General features: G+C 45.0%; 2 protein-coding genes across 2 annotated transcripts; one reads left to right on the forward strand and one right to left on the reverse strand.

Annotated features, from left to right (window-relative positions):
- Positions 1–3,465: 3,465 nt before the first annotated feature.
- Positions 3,466–6,835, reverse strand: hint1 (histidine triad nucleotide binding protein 1). The gene is made up of 3 exons (XM_028973831.1): positions 6,674–6,835; positions 5,843–5,947; positions 3,466–3,712 (listed from the first exon to the last, which is right to left on the reverse strand). The coding sequence occupies exons 1-3, from the start codon at positions 6,782–6,784 to the stop codon at positions 3,548–3,550; spliced, it is 381 nt and encodes a 126-aa protein (XP_028829664.1). The 5' UTR covers positions 6,785–6,835; the 3' UTR covers positions 3,466–3,547.
- Positions 6,836–11,019: 4,184 nt separating this feature from the next.
- lyrm7 (LYR motif containing 7) lies at positions 11,020–12,429 on the forward strand. Its single transcript, XM_028974184.1, has 5 exons — positions 11,020–11,250; positions 11,375–11,447; positions 11,598–11,668; positions 11,784–11,865; positions 11,939–12,429. Exons 1-5 carry the CDS (start codon positions 11,233–11,235, stop codon positions 12,007–12,009), a joined length of 315 nt encoding a protein of 104 aa, XP_028830017.1. The 5' UTR covers positions 11,020–11,232; the 3' UTR covers positions 12,010–12,429.
- The last annotated feature ends 4,304 nt before the right edge of the window (positions 12,430–16,733 follow it).

Here is a 16,733-nt window from a genome sequence, read left to right on the forward strand (position 1 = left end):
GACACATGAAAATGTAATTAACCAATGTGGAGGCGGCCAGGGGTGCAGCCGGTGGCCAAGCAGAGAACGCTCGGCATGTGCCCGTATACTGTACTGTATTGGCTAGTGTATTGATGTTTCCTTACATTTGCAGTCCAGACGTAAGCATGTCCGCTAGGTGAACTGGTGACTCTAAACTGACCCTAGATGTGAGTGCATGGTGTGTGTGTGTGTTCCCTGTGGCCCCTAAATGAGTCCCAGGTGTCCCAGGATGGGCTCCGGTTCCAGTGACACTGAGTAACAGGGATAAGGACTATGGATAGTGAGTGAATGAGTATTACAAAACAATGAGCAACTGAGAGTAATGTTAATGCTAATACAGTTCTCACTTAATTTTATCTCTACACGTAGTGTCATTGGCAGTGGTGGCCTAGCAGGTAAGGAAGGGGACCCGTAATCAGAAGGTTGCCGGTTCGAATCCCCAAAGCACCGTCCCCACACACTGCTCTCTGGGTGCCTGTCATGACTGCCCACTGCTCACCAAGGGTGATGGTTAAATGCAGAGGATGCATTTTGTTGTGTCATCGTGTGCTGTGCTGCAGTGTTTCACAATGACAATCACTTCACTTTCACTTCAGAAGCACAAGGTACATTTTGTTGTTTGTAATTCCACCAAATGCGGTACCAACCTCTGGTGTTATTAGCATGTAACACACTGATTTCAGTGATAGTTGCCTCCATGTCAGCATCTCTTGGTGGACTTACAGCGCTCCTTTCCTCCGAGTCCCCTGCGAATGACAGCCAGTTCATCACAGTCACCGGTGTCTGAAGAGCCGCTCCCATTATCATAGACACGCGGATCCTTCGCATAATCATTTTTATGCGAAATGGCCAGCTGAGGAGGAGACGGCCACTTTCTCACATCTGAAATTCCGTACAGGTCCCTCCTGTGTCTGGTCGGATGCCGGGTAACGTGCCAGTCGGTGATTTCACCAGTGACTCATCCTCTAACCACTTCAAACAAGACAGGGTCCGATCAAGACAGGGTCCAAGGCCAAGTATAACACTTTCACCTTCCTCACGAGAACGGCTGAGAGAGGCTCTGTTTGGTGTTTCGTTTCCATGGCGCTGCTCTACCTCTTGTCCATACACCAATCAGCCAGAACATCATGGCGGGTGAAGTGAGTAACATTTGACGGTCAATTGCAATCACACCTGAAGTTGTTGAGTCAGACGCAGAGAAACCGGACGAGAGTAAGGATTTGAGTGACCACGGCTTTTGTGGGATTTATTTTGGGTGGTAGTAGCCTAGTGGGTAACACACTCGCCTATGAACCAGAAGACCCAGGTTCAAATCCCACTTACTACCATTGTGTCCCTGAGCAAGACACTTAACCCTGAATTGCTCCAGTGGGGGGACTGTCCCTGTAACTACTGATTGTAAGTCGCTCTGGATAAGGGCGTCTGATAAATGCTGTAAATGTAAATATTACATTACAAATATTGGGAAATGTCGGAGTATGACCTATGAAGGCACCACCACACAACTTAAAGGATCTGCTCCTGTCAGGGCTGATTTGGTCAGAAAAGGTGGTACCTTCTCAACATTTGGTCATTAATGTTATTTCTGATTGGTGTATAATGCATTTTTGCATTGGACATATCTTAAAGTGAAACGCTATGTATGGAAAAGGGTTCTTACTTAATATTAGTGCACCTATAATGATTATTTGTGCATTCAGTTAATTTCATTTAATACCTTGTGAGCTGAGTGTGATGGAACACACAGCGTACAGATGTGGGAAAACTGCTGCATAAATCATTCGTCCGAGCCAGTTAAAGATTTATCCCAACGTTCGGTGATCCCCCGACACCGAGGGGGTCCAAGCGCTTTTTATCTCTTATCTTCAAAGAGAACGACATGCATCACAACACGCAGTATTTGGCACATGGCTGAAACCACACAAACCGAAGGCCCAGAAATACAATCATGCCGGTGCCTCCCCGCCCTGCAGCCAACGTCGACTGTACCGTGCAGCCTGCTGCTTGATCGTGAATTCTTCCTGTTTCATTATCTATTTTCTGCTGGAGATGACGACTTATTAAGAGGTCGTGCTTGCGAAGCGTCACATACACCATAGCGACGCTGTTGAGCTGGGAGGAAATGGAAGATTTGTGGCTCGATTCACAGGGAAAATTGGAGGTGCAGCAGTGACAGGATACATAGGTCTGCGAGCAGCACGGTCGTAGGTGCGGGTGTCTGGAGACGCATCGGAGATGTACGCGCGAGAAGGCCTACGTGGCTGATTCTGAATCCTTCTCCAAGTCTTGACTGATCACGAAATAGAAATAATCAATGAAGAACAAACCCACAATCTGTCTGAAACGCGCACAAAGGACAAGGATGCGAATGAAATGTTCGGCATTGACCCCCGGGACGCTTCACACACATTTCTGTCTCACTTACCCATGACATTTCAATGCATAATAAAACTGTGCAGAGACAGGTGAGCCCGGCTGCACATGACGATTTCATTTTTACCACGAACCCGCAGCGGCGCATCTCTCTGCGACCTGGTGGAGCTCGACAAGCTTTTTCAGATGCGTCCACACGACCGGCTGCACTGCATGGACCAGCAGCCAGATGCAACAAAGTTGGGACCACATTTGCATATTAATTAGGAGATGAAAAAACTCGGGTTTGATGCGGCCAGAGCACAGAACCCCATTTCACCCTCGTTTCCTCGCGGGGTGGCTGAAGGTCCATGCCAGCCGCTTTTGTCTCACCGCCCCTCTGGTGGCCTGGCTGCATGTTACAGAGAGCTATTTATACATTCCCTCGTATTAATTTAATACCCACCAGCCATCTTTTACCTCTCTTCTTCTTCTTCTTCTTTCCCCTGTAGAGGACGTGGTTTTGTTCTCCAACTTCTTCAGGGGTTAAGGAAGAGCGCCTTATTTTGGGTGGTAGTGGACTAGTGGGTAACACAGTCGCCTATGAACCAGAAGACCCGGGTTCAAATCCCACTTACCACCATTGTGTCCCTGAGCAAGACACTTAACCCCGAGTGTCTCCAGGGGGGGGACTGTCCCTGTAACTACTGATTGTAAGTCGCTCTGGATAAGGGCGTCTGGTAAATGTAGGATGGAAAAGGTGACGTCGGGGACATTAAATAAATGTGAAATGGATGAATTGGTCTTCAGTCTCGGTGAAGCGTGGAGGGAAAAGGCCGCAGCTCGTTCAGCAGCATCGCGAATCGACAGAAATCGGATCGCCACGGGCCGCGACGGGACGTCTGGAGGCGGCCCGCTTTTGTGCACATTCTCACACGACAAAAGGCCCCCACGCCCACCCGCTGCCACGTGACAATGGAGACTGAGAGACAGAGACGTCATCACAGAAGACGCGAGATAATTATTCCCCTCGTGGGTACTGCAGGCGCACCCACAAAAAACAAAAGGTCCGACAGAGACGCGGATTCCTGCTGGCGAGAAAGCAATGCAAGTTTTATTTGATTTTTATTTGATTTTATGTTATTCGAGTTTGGCACCAGGCCACGTGGACAGGTCAGCCGGGGGGCCAGCCCATCTGCCGCCCACCCAGGACGTGGATGTGGACGTGGTAGACGGACTGCCCGCCATCCGGCCCCTCGTTGACCACCAGGCGGTAGCCGTTCGGCAGCCCGACCTGGTCGGCGCACTTCTTCGCCACGATCATCAGGTGGCCCAGCAGCTGCGGCGAGAAGAGAGACGCCTGTATAAACGTCGCGCTGCACTGCAGCTCGGCCGTGTTGACTTTAGATATCGCAGAGACGGCCGTACGACTGCTGATACAAATTACAACCGGAACATCTGATAAGCTTTCGTGGCGTGTGACTGATGACGCGTGGGACAAAAGAGACAGATCTGTCAAGGCAAGACAATAATGTCAAAAGTGCAGTCTCTTTACCGTACGGCAGATGGCGCTGCAGGTATCCCTCACAGGCTTATATATACACAGTACAGTACAGGCAAAAAATGTTACAATAGTTTACAATTATTTGGTCAAGGTGTTAATTTACAGGTAAAATGTGTTTTCTTTATTTTCATGAACATTTACATAGATTCTCACTGAAGGCATCAAAACTATGAATGAACACACGTGGAGTTATGTACTTAACAAAAAAAGATTAAATAACTGAAAACATGTTTTATATTCTAGTTTCTTCTTTGCTCTGGTTACTGCTTTGCACACTCTTGGCATTCTCTTGATGAGCTTCAAGAGGTCGTCACCTGAAATGCTTTTCCAACAGTCTTGAAGGAGTTCCCAGATGTGTTTAGCACTTGTTGGGGTCCAGCTCACCCCAAACCATCTGGATTGGGTTCAGGTCCGGTGACTGTGGAGTCCAGGTCTCCACTTTTTGGTAAGTACATAACTCCACATGTGTTCATTCATAGTTTTGATGCCTTCAGTGAGAATCTACCAATGTAAATGGTCATATAAATAAAGAAAACACATTGAATGAGAAGGTGTCCAAACTTTTGGCTTGTACTGTACATTTACAGCATTTACCAGACGTCCTTATCCAGAGCGACTTACAATCAGTAGTTACAGGGACGGCCCCCCTTGGGGTACTATGATACTACTCCAAAGAAAAAAAAAATTGGTGCACCCAACCGGCCCCTAAACTTTGCCGGTCCGGTAGTGAGAACCCATGACATCAGAGCGGTGGGTGGAATGATGGGTAGCCAAGTGGGGTTTGAACCTGTGACTTCAGAGGTGAGTGTCTTACACACTAGACTACCACCCCACACATTAGCAGTAAGTAATCAAATTTGCATATGCTGGTCTGTTCTCAGTTTTCTTTTTTTTTTGTATATTCCAGTTATCAAACATGCGAGAAATTTGACAGCAGGGGAGCCCGTCTCCTGAACAAGTTTGGCATTAAGTGGGTTATAAGATGAACGCAAAACTTGATTACGAACAACCCTGCAGGCTCTTTTTTTTTTTTTTTTTTGTCTTACTGAGACGTCACACGTGGCTGAAATGATCGGTGCAGTTTCCACGGGCCTGAGGACTGAGAACTGCTCCATTCTTTCCAGGGTACAGTCCCGTAATTGCTGTTCCGCTCCCACAGGCCTTGACTGTTTAATTAAATTTTCCAAACTACTTCAGTATGTTAATTTTGTTTTTTAATAATGCATACACCCTGAACCTCTGATACCAAACTAATGTCTGATTTAAATATATAATTATATTTACTATAATAAGGTGAGAAATCAAAAGGAATCCATGAACAGTGGAACTGCAGGCAGAACTGAGATCCAATAAACCCTGTCAAGAGAAGACACACGTCCTTGGTGCCGGTTCCAGGCCCGGGTGAATGGGGAGGGTTGCATCAGGAAGGGCTACCGGCGTAAAACATTTGCCAAATCAACAGTTGCAGACAACCGATCTGCCTCGGCGAACCCTAAAGGGGGCAGCTGAAGGAAGCAAAAGGAGGAGATAAAAAAAAAAATGTTGCTCTGATGCCATCTGATGTTCCTCACAAAGGAACTGCATAACCTGCTCAATGGACTTAAAGATGTTCCGTTAATCTCAACAGATCGTTGCTGAAATAAAAATTAAACTCCTTTCCTACGCATTTCATAGTAGCCTACTGGGTTAAGACACTTTACTGTGACCATAGTCACAGGTTCAAACCCCTCTTACCCCTCTTCCCAGGGCAAGACGTGTCTCCAGGGGGACCGTCCCTGTAACCACTGATGGTAAGACGCTCTGGAGAAGGGCGTCTGATAAACGCCGTCGTGGGTGAAATACTTCTATCTAGCTGCTGCTGCTTTGCGTGTTTGTGGCATACGAGGTTTCGTCCAACACACTTACAGCTGCATCCTCCTCCTCCGCTTTGGAGAGCTGAGAGATTGTTTTTTTGGGGACCACCAGGAAATGTGTTGGGGCCTGAGGGGCGACATCGTGAAAAGCTAAGCACTGAAAAGAAAAAAAAAAAGAACAACTTCAACATTTATTTCTCATATAGCCCAAAATCATACAGTATGTCTCAATGGGCTTTGACAGGCCATAGAGTTGACACCCCCACTACCCCCCACTTGACCCTTCTGCACACAAGGAAAAACTCACAAAAAACTGTAGGAGAGAGAAAAAGAAAGGAAGAAACGTTGGGAAGGAGTGATACAGAGAGGGACCCCCTTCCAGGGTAGAGTGAGCCTGCAAGTTGTGTCAGTGCAGGGCTGGTGATTGTCCAATAAGAGAAAAAGGCCTACAGTTGTAGTGGTGGACAACAATGCGCGTCCAAAAGAAGGCACACGAGCAGCTGAATAGAGACCCGTTAACTTTTAATTAGTCTAGAACGCGTCAGGTCAGGTCAGCTGGTCGTGAGTTCGGATACGGGCCTGCACTGTAGCGACGCTGTTATATTTAAATGGAAAATTCCCGTGCGGCGTTGCGGATTTCCCTATTTTAGCTCGCCGACTTCTCCGCGTCGAGAGCGCCGTGGAGCGTGTCCGTGTGCGCGATTGCGTGCATGCTCCGAAACAAAGGAACGGGTTTATATTTATTTTTTTACTTAATTTACCTTCATCTGGGTCAATGCATGTGTTGTAGAAATGTAATGAAATGCAGGAAATGTGAATGAAATGCGGCTAACGGGGACTAAGCGCATGCGCTTCCTCAAATCCAGTCAGCAAAACCACCGACCTGATCATCTTCATACAAGATATTTGCAGGAATCTCTTTACGAATGATTTTCCCGAAAATGGTGTCGCCACCGGGCTTTGCACTCTGCGCCTTGGCGATCTCATCGGCCATGACGCCACCGGATCCTCCGCCTTCCGCGCCGTCTTGGGCAGAGTCGCTCTTCTTCTGCGCCCCTGTGCGACGCGCAGAGCCGCCTGCGTCACCGCCCCCTGCTGGACGGGCCCGTGTTTACATGTAGTTCAGCAGCGGCCCTTATTCAAACCCGGACACTCGGGGTGCACATGACACTGCGTCGCTTGGTAAATGGATAATAGAAGCACTGCTGCTCCCCTGGGGTGTTTTTTGCTCACTGAAGTGAATGTCATTGTGCACACAGTGACACAACGAAATATGTCCTCGGCTTTTAACCACCAACCTTGGTGATCAGTGTGCTCCTCAGTGGCACCTTGGCGGCTCGGAATTCCAACCGGCAACCTTCCGATTACGGGTGCTGCTTCCTTAACCGCTAGGCCACCACTGCCATTATGCCCCTAGTTAGTGGGGTTTCTGAAGTTGAGCTTTATTGTTATTTCATTTACATTTAAATTTACATTTACATTTATGGCATTTGGCAGACGCCCTTATCCAGAGCGACTTACAACGTGCTTTCAAGTTACCATCGATGAAGAGATCAATTCCGGTTCACTAGGACCCCAACTATGAATACATCTATTTTATTCACTCTGTTGTAGATTCTGTACACAAAGTTCGACAACAAGAAAATTACAATTTAATCTAAATATTCTTTAAAGAGGAAGGTCTTGAGCTGTCGTTTGAAGGTGCTCAGTGACTGAGCTGTTCTGACCTCGAGGGGAAGTTCATTCCACCACCGAGGGGCCAAGATGGAGAAGAGTCTAGATGAATGTTTTCCTTTTACCTTCAGAGATGGAGGGACCAGGCGAGCAGTACTGGAGGCTCGGAGTAAACGAGGTGCAGTGCGAGGTGTAATAAGGGCTGTGAGGTAGGATGGTGCTACTCCATGTTTGGCTTTGTAGGCCAGCATCAGTATTTTGAACCTGATGCGTGCAGCTACTGGGAGCCAGTGGAGGGAACGTAGCAGAGGGGTGGTGTGGGAGAATTTGGGAAGGTTGAAGATCAGTCGTGCTGCTGCATTTTGTATGAGTTGTAGAGGTCGGATGGTACATAGAGGTAGACCAGCTAGAAGGGAGTTACAGTAGTCCAGTCGTGAGATTACTAAGGATTGAACCAGTAGATGGGTGGCCTGGGTTGACAGATAAGGGCGGATTCGTCTGATATTGTAGAGAAGGAATCTACATGAGCGGGAAAGATTGCTGATGTGAGTTGAGAAGGAGAGTTGGTTGTCTATTGTTACTCCAAGGTTGCGGGCTGTTGTAGAAGGAGAGAGCTGCGAGTTGTCTAGGTAAATAGCAAGATCCTGATGTGGTGAAGAATCTGCTGGAATGAATATTAGTTCAGTTTTGGTGGGATTGAGTTGGAGGTGATGGGCTGCCATCCAAGACAAGATGTCTGTTAGACATGCAGAGATTTTGGAAGCAGCATGAAGATCAGAGGGAGGAAAGGAGAAGAGGAGTTGTGTGTCGTCAGCATAGCAGTGGTAGGAAAATCCATGTGAGGAAATGACCTCACCAAGTGATCTCGTGTAGAGGGAGAAAAGGAGAGGACCTAGCACCGAGCCTTGAGGGACACCAGTGGAGAGTCTACGGGAGGTAGAGGTGGATCCTTTCCAAGTCACTTGGTAAGATCGCTCATCAAGGTAGGAAGCAAACCACTGCCATGCTGAGCCCCGAATTCCAAGCCTCTTCAGGATTGACAAGAGAGTATTGTGGTTAACGGTGTCAAATGCAGCAGATAGGTCGAGGAGAATAAGAACTGATGACAGTTTTGCCAATCTGGCTGCATGTAGCTGCTCGGTAACCGCCAAAAGGGCAGTCTCGGTGGAATGAGCTGTTCTGAAGCCTGACTGGTTAGGATCCAGGAGGTTGTTCTGTGATAAATGGAGTGATAGCTGGTTGTAGACACAGCGCTGAAGGATTTTGGATAGAAATGAGAGGAGGGAAACTGGTCTGTAATTGTTAATGTCTGTAGGATCAGCAGTGGGTTTCTTTAGGATTGGAAGAACACTGGCTGTTTTAAAGGCAGATGGTACGTGGCTAGATGAGATTGAGCTGTTTATGATATAAGAAATGAAAGGGATGAGGTATAGGGAGATAGTTTGAAACATTGCAGAAGGTATTGGATCTAGTGGACAGGTGGTTGGGTTGCCTGTGGATATAATCTGAATGATTTCATCAGATGTGATCTTAGAAAATTGATTTAGAGTAGTTGTCGAGTTTTCAGAAGGAAGAGTAGGATTAGTGGTGGAGAATGTCTCACAGATTTTTTCAATCTTCCCTGTGAAGAAGTTGGCAAAATCATCAGCTGTTAATGAAGTTGGGGCAGGGGGAGTCGGAGGGTTGAATAGGGATAAGAAGATGTTGTGGAGTTTTTGAGGGTTGTGGGCAGAGGCTTCTAGTTTAGCTTTGTAGAAAGCAGTTTTAGCAGCAGTGAGGTTAGTAGAAAATTTGCGCAGAAGATTCTGGTAATACAGTAGGTCTGAGTCAAGTTGAGATTTCTTGTATTTTCTCTCCGCTGCTTGAAGAACTCTTCGATTGCTACGCAATGTATCGGAGAGCCAGGGCGCAGGGGGAGAAGTCCTTTTGGGTTTAGTTGATAGAGGACAGAGTTGATCAATGGAAAGGGAAAGTGAGGTGAGGAGAGAGTTAGTAGCGGTCTCTAGTGGTAAGGAGAGGAATGAGTCAGAGGTTGGGAGATGTGAAAGAATGCAGGAAGATACAGATGAAGGTGAGACAGTGTGAAGGTTTTGTCTAATGAAGGATGGACAGGGGACAGTTGTGGATCCTGTAGGTACAGTGAGTGTAAAGGTCAGGAAGTGGTGGTCAGAGATGTGAAGGGGAGTGGAAGAAAGGTCAGAAGTTGGAGAAGGACGACTGAAGACCAGGTCCAAGACATTCCCTCCTTTGTGTGTGGGAGAGATGTTGCTGTTGTTCAAGGAGAAAGAGTGGAGAAGGGGAAGAAGGCAGGATGATTGGAGCTGGGCTGATGGAAGGTTGAAGTCACCAAGGAGAGTTAGGGGGGTTTCTAAAGAGAAAGTGCTGAGGAGAGTGTCCAATTCATCTATAAAGGGCCCAAGTGGCCCTGGAGGGCGATATAAGACTATGAGAATGATGTTCACAGGAGAAGAAACTGAGACTGCATGGAATTCGAAAGAAGAGATGCTAAGATGTGTCAGAGGCATTGGTGTGAAGGACCAATTTCTAGATATTAAAAGGCCAGTACCCCCTCCTCTCCCAGTTTTTCTAGGAGTGTGGGAGAACGTGTAGGCAGAAGAGAGGGCAGCAGGTGTAGCAGTGTTCTGTGGGGATATCCAGGTCTCTGTTAGTGCCAGGAAGTTTAGGGAGTGGAGAGTAGTGAGACCAGAGATAAAGTCAGCTTTTTTAACAGCGGATTGACAGTTCCAGAGTCCACCTACCACCCTTGTTTGAGAAGTAGATGACAGGTTGGGGTAGATGAGGTTGTTTGTAACAGAGCCTCTGCAGCGTGAGTATGTTTTTCTGGGTCTGTAGGAGACAGTTACTGGGATAGTTTTCAGACACATGGTTACTGTGTAGAAAAAGGTTAAATGGAGGTTTAAGGAGAGATGCCAGGTTTGAATTTGACAGCTGCTGCTTTTCCGCTACAGACATAGTCATAGCGGAGTGACCGTCCCTATAAATCCCTAAGTCCAGCCCCCTAATTTGCACCTCAGGGAACCCGAAACTATCAGTGATTGACCACATACATATTAGACAGTACATGGTGACAGTACAGTCCTCGGAACCTGGTGCTGCATGTAACATTTAAAGAGGGTTACAGGCCGACATAAAGTGCAGAATAATGTGCGACATCGACAAACTGGGCTACATAAAGTGTAAGAACATGAGACACAGGCAGTGCGAGAGTAACATTTAAATTGTTTCAAAAGGGTGGTAGTAGCCTAGTGGGTAAGACACTCGCCTATGAACCAAGACCCAGGTTCAAATCCCACTTACTACCATTGTGTCCCTGAGCAAGACACTTAACCTTAAGTTGCTCCAGGGGGGGACTGTCCCTGTAACTACTGATTGTAAGTCGCTCTGGATGAGGGCGTCTGATAAATAATGTCAATGTAAAAAAGACGTCCTACAATGCAAATGATGATGAACGTTGAACATATAAACGCTGCGGGGTGTGTTACCCCTTCCATCCAGGCGGCGGCGATGTCTGCTATAGCAAGACAAAAAAAATAAGAGTCAAAACATTTCAGCCAGGCGGTCACTAAATAATCATTTTTATCTGCGTACAGTAAGCACCGTCATCGCCATTCAGACGTTTGCAATCATGACATTATATTGACGTGAAGAAGCTTTTTAAAGAACACCGAGTCACGTTTCCTAGCCACGTTAGCCTCGCCGAGTCGCTGCTCTTGGTCTTGTGAGGTCTTTGCGCCGCAGAAATAAAACATGGAGACCCGCATGAAGGTTAGCGATGAAACTAGACGCGTTTCATGGTTATTTCGCCACTTCGTATTTTCACCACCGCTTGTCGGAGTCGTTTTTAGAAAAGAGCTCCAAGCGCTTCAGGCTCCGTGTGTTTCTGTCGTAGGTGCTCCGGGTGTTTAAAGACCTGCACAGGACGAGGACGCAGGTCTTCAAGGAGGATCTCCGAGCTCTTACAGGTATCTCATCCTTCCATGTGGACATGCGTGTGTTTTCGGTGTTACTTCCCAGAGAAGAACTTGGTTTTTGACCCTTTAAACTCGGGCGGCCGTGATGCGATCCATCCCTCCTTATGTATAAATCATTTTTCATTTATGTTCTGCATACAGCTGCTAGACTGAAGATAAATGAAGAATTCAGGAAAAACAAGCATGAGACATCTGTGGAAAATATTCAAAAGGTACAACGTCGTTTCTCTGTGTTGCTGGCCATTGAATGCAATCATTATATATATATATATATATAAATTATAAATAAAAACAGGATGAGTGGTCATTCCTTCCCCCCTCTCTTAGATGATTAAAATGGGCTCAGATGTGGAACTTATCCTTCGCAAAAATGTGTTACAAGTACAGCATGTCGGAGAAGATAAGCTTTGTAAGTAAAGCAGCCTTGTTGTACGTGCTTTTATCTTCGATACTTTGCTAATTCGTTGCTTTTCAACACGCAGTATTACGGCCAAGGGAGGGCCTTATGTTGGAGAACGTCCCGTACTGCGACAGACCCAGGGAAAGGCCATGAGGGAGCCACACGTGCAGAAGGACTGACGATCTAGTGATCACGATGAGTGATTCTACCCATACTGCACAGCAGCAGGAGAAAACCGGGAATCCAGTGAAGACTGTGGGACCTTCTTTAAATTGTTTGTGTGCATGTTTCTGAATAAATGTTGTGTAGAATACATATTGGGGTTTGGTACTCAACCATACTCATGGTTGTAAAAAAACATCATGAAGAACTAGTAGTAATACGTAGGTAGAAACGTAATTAACCCCTTGGGAAGGTTCCTTCAGGAAATTCAGTTTCTAGCAGCAGTACACGGGCATAAAATATAATAAGACACAGTGCATCCGGAAAGTATTCACGGCGCATCAGTTTTTCCACATTTTGTAATGTTATGGCCTTATTTCAAAATGGATTAAAAGCATTTTTTCCATCAGAGTTCTACGCACAACATCCCTTAATGAAAATGTGATGCATTTGTTGATGCATTTTGGCAGTAATTACAGCCTCAAGTCTTTTTAAATATGATGCCACAAGCTTGACACACCTATTTTTGGCCAGTTTCACCCATTCCTCTTTGCAGCACCTCTCAGTCTGAGTTCAAGAGTGGAGCAGGTTTTCATCCAGGATGTCTCTGTACATTGCAGCAGTCATCTTTCCCTCCATCCTGACTAGTCTACCAGTTCCTGCAGCTGAAAAACATTGTTTCCACCACCATGCTTCACTGTTGGGGTGGTATTGGACAGACATGCCGCTTAGAATTAAGGCCACTAAGCTTGCAAGACTTCTGATATTAAAGGGTAATTGGAAGTACCAAATATCAAAGCGTCTTCTTTAAACGCTGTAGAATGGGTGTGCATAGGATGGTGTACATTTACAATTACGGCCATGATGCATACTATTGAATTCTAAAGCATACTTACTTTCAGACATGCCTCACTTAACAACACCACATTGTTTCAGCCGTAGGTGCGCAGTTCTTTCTGAAAGTCCAAAATGTCACAGCAACCTCAATGTACCAATCATCAAATTCATGTTTGGCCTTACTGAACATAGTTATAACCGTAGTACAACATGTCTGGATACGGCCTGATGTAGTGGTTGTTTTTGCTTTTGCTGCATTTATGTGGGAAAGACTACTTTCTGAGGTTGGAGGTTTATTGCTGCGGTGGTTTTTGCCAATCGCATGGGCATAGACAATTGACTGTCAATGAACCTCTGTTTAAAACACTTGTCATACTTGAAAATCAATCGGCAATCCATCATTATTATTTTAGGTGTTATACCATTTTTGAAAAAAACGTTCCAACTGGATGAATCTGTCAAAACCAGCTGCATTGTGGGCCAAAAAAGTGAACCCATGACATTTTGGGCGTCTAAACAATTTCACAAAAAAAACGCAATTTCCTCCTTTGGCGGTGAACTCCTCTCTTTAAAACGTCACGGCACAAACAATATTGATGTTTACCATTCTCAACTTGATGGGCTGAATGAATCGTGCACAAAGTCCAGTACCAACTCCTCACGACAGTGAATTCAACGTATCGCCGGGCATTTGTGGGGCTTAGGGTTTTTCCACGCTGAAAATTTTCCTGCAATATTTTGTAAGGTCTTAGTTTGGCTTGTTTATGTTTGTCAAAACGAAAATCAGACAAAATCTCCTGCAGTCGTCGCAATATCTTGACAGTCTCTGTGGGGTCATTACACACATCACAACTGTATTTTCAACAGTGGTCTCAAACAGTTTGTAACACAGCATAGCAGAATTGGCAGACATGTGGCACACCCCTATGAAAGCTTTCAGATTTAATATTCCATAGAAATAAGAGTCGTGGAGGTACAAAAATACAGCTTTGGTGTGTGTCATTTGTTTGATATTTTTGGAGCAAACTTGCATCTGATCTGTGAAAGACCACAATTTTAACACACTCTCAGACTTGTTAAATCCAACTGTCTAATGTCTTGTTAGACCGCATTATACCTGAATTGTACCCGCCATCCTTTCTAAAATGTTGATGTCTGTGGGTTCAGTAAATTGACTAGACCAAATGTGAAACACAGATTGTTTGAAACATTAACAGGACAGAATAGATAGACAGAATGACTTCATTAGGACCAAATCATTCATCTTATGACACACACACACCCATTTGTACCCCTTGCTATTATTATGGTCAAGTTTATACTATCATTAAACATAATACGCTAGTTGCTTCATAGAACTTTTTTGATGGCATTAACCAGATCTTCATATGACTGACAACTTGCAGGTGTCAACAAGACATCAACATCTCTAAAAAGACATAGTCACCTTTCAATGAAATATCGAAAACATTATTCCATGATGAACCGAATGGTGACATATGGATAAAACACTTTTCAAACACTCTTTGACACAACAGACTTAAATTAAATCCTGAACAAATAGACCTAACCAAAAAACTGGATTCAGTTATTAAAGTGAACCAAAACCCATTAAACTTTTCAATGACTGAACAGGAACTTCAAAACAAATTTAAGTCCAACATCACCCAAGGAGTTAAATATGACCCTAATAATTACCAAGGCATTTTTGTGCTCAGCAATCTACGGAAGATCATGTGCAGCGTCTTGAACACCAGGATTAAGAAATGTCTTTAAGCAACACGTCTTAAGCAAAAGTCAAATCAGCTTTTTACCAAAAGCAGGAACTCATACAAGACTGTGGACTAAATGGACTAAACCGCATACAAGAAGAGGGATGGTCATCTTTTCATTTGTCATGTGACTAGACTAATGTGCTGGCGATCCACTTTTTCAAATATATTTTATTTGTTCAATCATCGTATATTTTTAAACTTATTTAATAATTTTTATTTTCTAGTCTGTTCCAGTATGATTTAAAAAGCATGATTACTTTTTTTTTTGCTTTGCATAATGTTTGCTTTTACACTAAATTGTTTATATACTTATTCTATATTTCTGTCATTTTAATGTACATAAAAATGTGTCAGCTGCAATGGTAACTTATACTGCGAAAGAAACACAGACTCGGCTGCTAAAACTAAGCATGTTTTGTTTAGTTTCCTCTCATTTTTTAAAAAATTGATGTATGATTACCTCACAATATATAAATGGTTGTACTGTGATATTAAGGGTGGTAGTAGAGTGGTAGTAGCCTAGCGGGTAACACACTCGCCTATGAACCAGAAGACCCAGGTTCAAACCCCACTTACTACCATTGTGTCTCTGAGCAAGACACTTAACCCTAAGTTGCTCCAGGGAGACTGTCCCTGTAACTGCTGATTGTAAGTCGCTCTGGATAAGGGCGTCTGATAAATGCTGTAAATGTAAATGTAAATTAAGGCCATGGTGTGGGGTACCAAGTCATTCCCAGCAGGGATTGTTGTTCTAACTTTCTAGATTGTAATGCATGCTCTGAACCACGCTCTTGTGTGACTGTAGGTTCTCCTTCAGTCTTGGTTGTTATGGTAGATTTGTTCTCGTTTGTCCAGGAGAAGTATGCTCTGGATGATTCTCCACAGAGCCGCACTGGGATTTCTGTGTTTCCAGATGGGATTTTAGTGAACATCCTGCACTTTGACACCACCTGCTGCACAACACTAGCCACGTCTGCAGGAAACTGGCTTCCTGTTTCTGGTCTGACAGAGGAATATTCTGAAAGTTCAAAACATGCACACAAAGTGGTGATAATGCAGAACCAGGGTTTAGTCCAGGGGTGGGTAAAGCTTTCAGCCAAGGGGTTTCATTTTAAACTAAAAAATCACTAACATATTTATCCTGATGCATAGCTATCAGGCATATCTTCCTATTTTACCACATACAAATCTACCATTGCTATATTAGAATCTTTTGTTTTTACTTAATAGGTGGTGTGTTTATTTCCTAGACTCTTCTAAAGGACCATCAAACAACCCCTTTTTTGATGTTTTATTGGCTTGTCATGGGTGATGTTGGTTGTTTTTTTTCATGCATCATCAATACACCTGAGCCCACTTGGGAGACACAGACACACACACACACACACACACATATACACACACACGCACACACACACACACACACACACACACACACACACACATATATATATATATATATATATGTGTGTGTGTGTGTGTGTGTGTGTGTATATATAAAGTTGCAAATTTATGTGTGTTTTAACCCTACTTCCGGCTTCAAATTGCATTGTAAATTGTAATTGTAAATCTAACTTCCCCATTTCTAGACCAGGACATAACACTTGCCTCCAACAGAGACAACCTAATCCTAAAGTTTGCGGATGTCACTGTAAAGTGAAGTGATTGTCACATGTGATACACAGCAGCACAGCACACGGTGCACACAGTGCACACAGTGAAATTTGTCCTCTGCATTTAACCCATCACCCTAAGTGAGCAGTGGGCTGCCATGACAAGCGCCCGGGGAGCAGTGTGTGGGGACGGTGCTTTGCTCAGTGGCACCTCAGTTGCATCGGGATTCGATCCGGCAACCTTCTGATTACGGGGCCGCTTCCTTAACCACTAGGCCACCACTGCCCCCATCACATGTAGATCACATGTAGTGATCTGTCCCATCCCTGAAGGGGACAGGAGAGAAGTGGCTGGCCTGGTGTCATGTTGTGAGGACAACAACCTCACCCTCAACACTGATAAGACAAATGAGATGATAGTGGACACGAGGAACAGGAGGAGACCTCATCAGCCACTGTATATCCGGGAGCTTGAAGTGGATAGGGTGAG

This window comes from Denticeps clupeoides, chromosome 3 (assembly GCF_900700375.1).
Source record: "Denticeps clupeoides chromosome 3, fDenClu1.1, whole genome shotgun sequence".
Classification (NCBI taxonomy): Eukaryota; Metazoa; Chordata; class Actinopteri; order Clupeiformes; family Denticipitidae; genus Denticeps; species Denticeps clupeoides.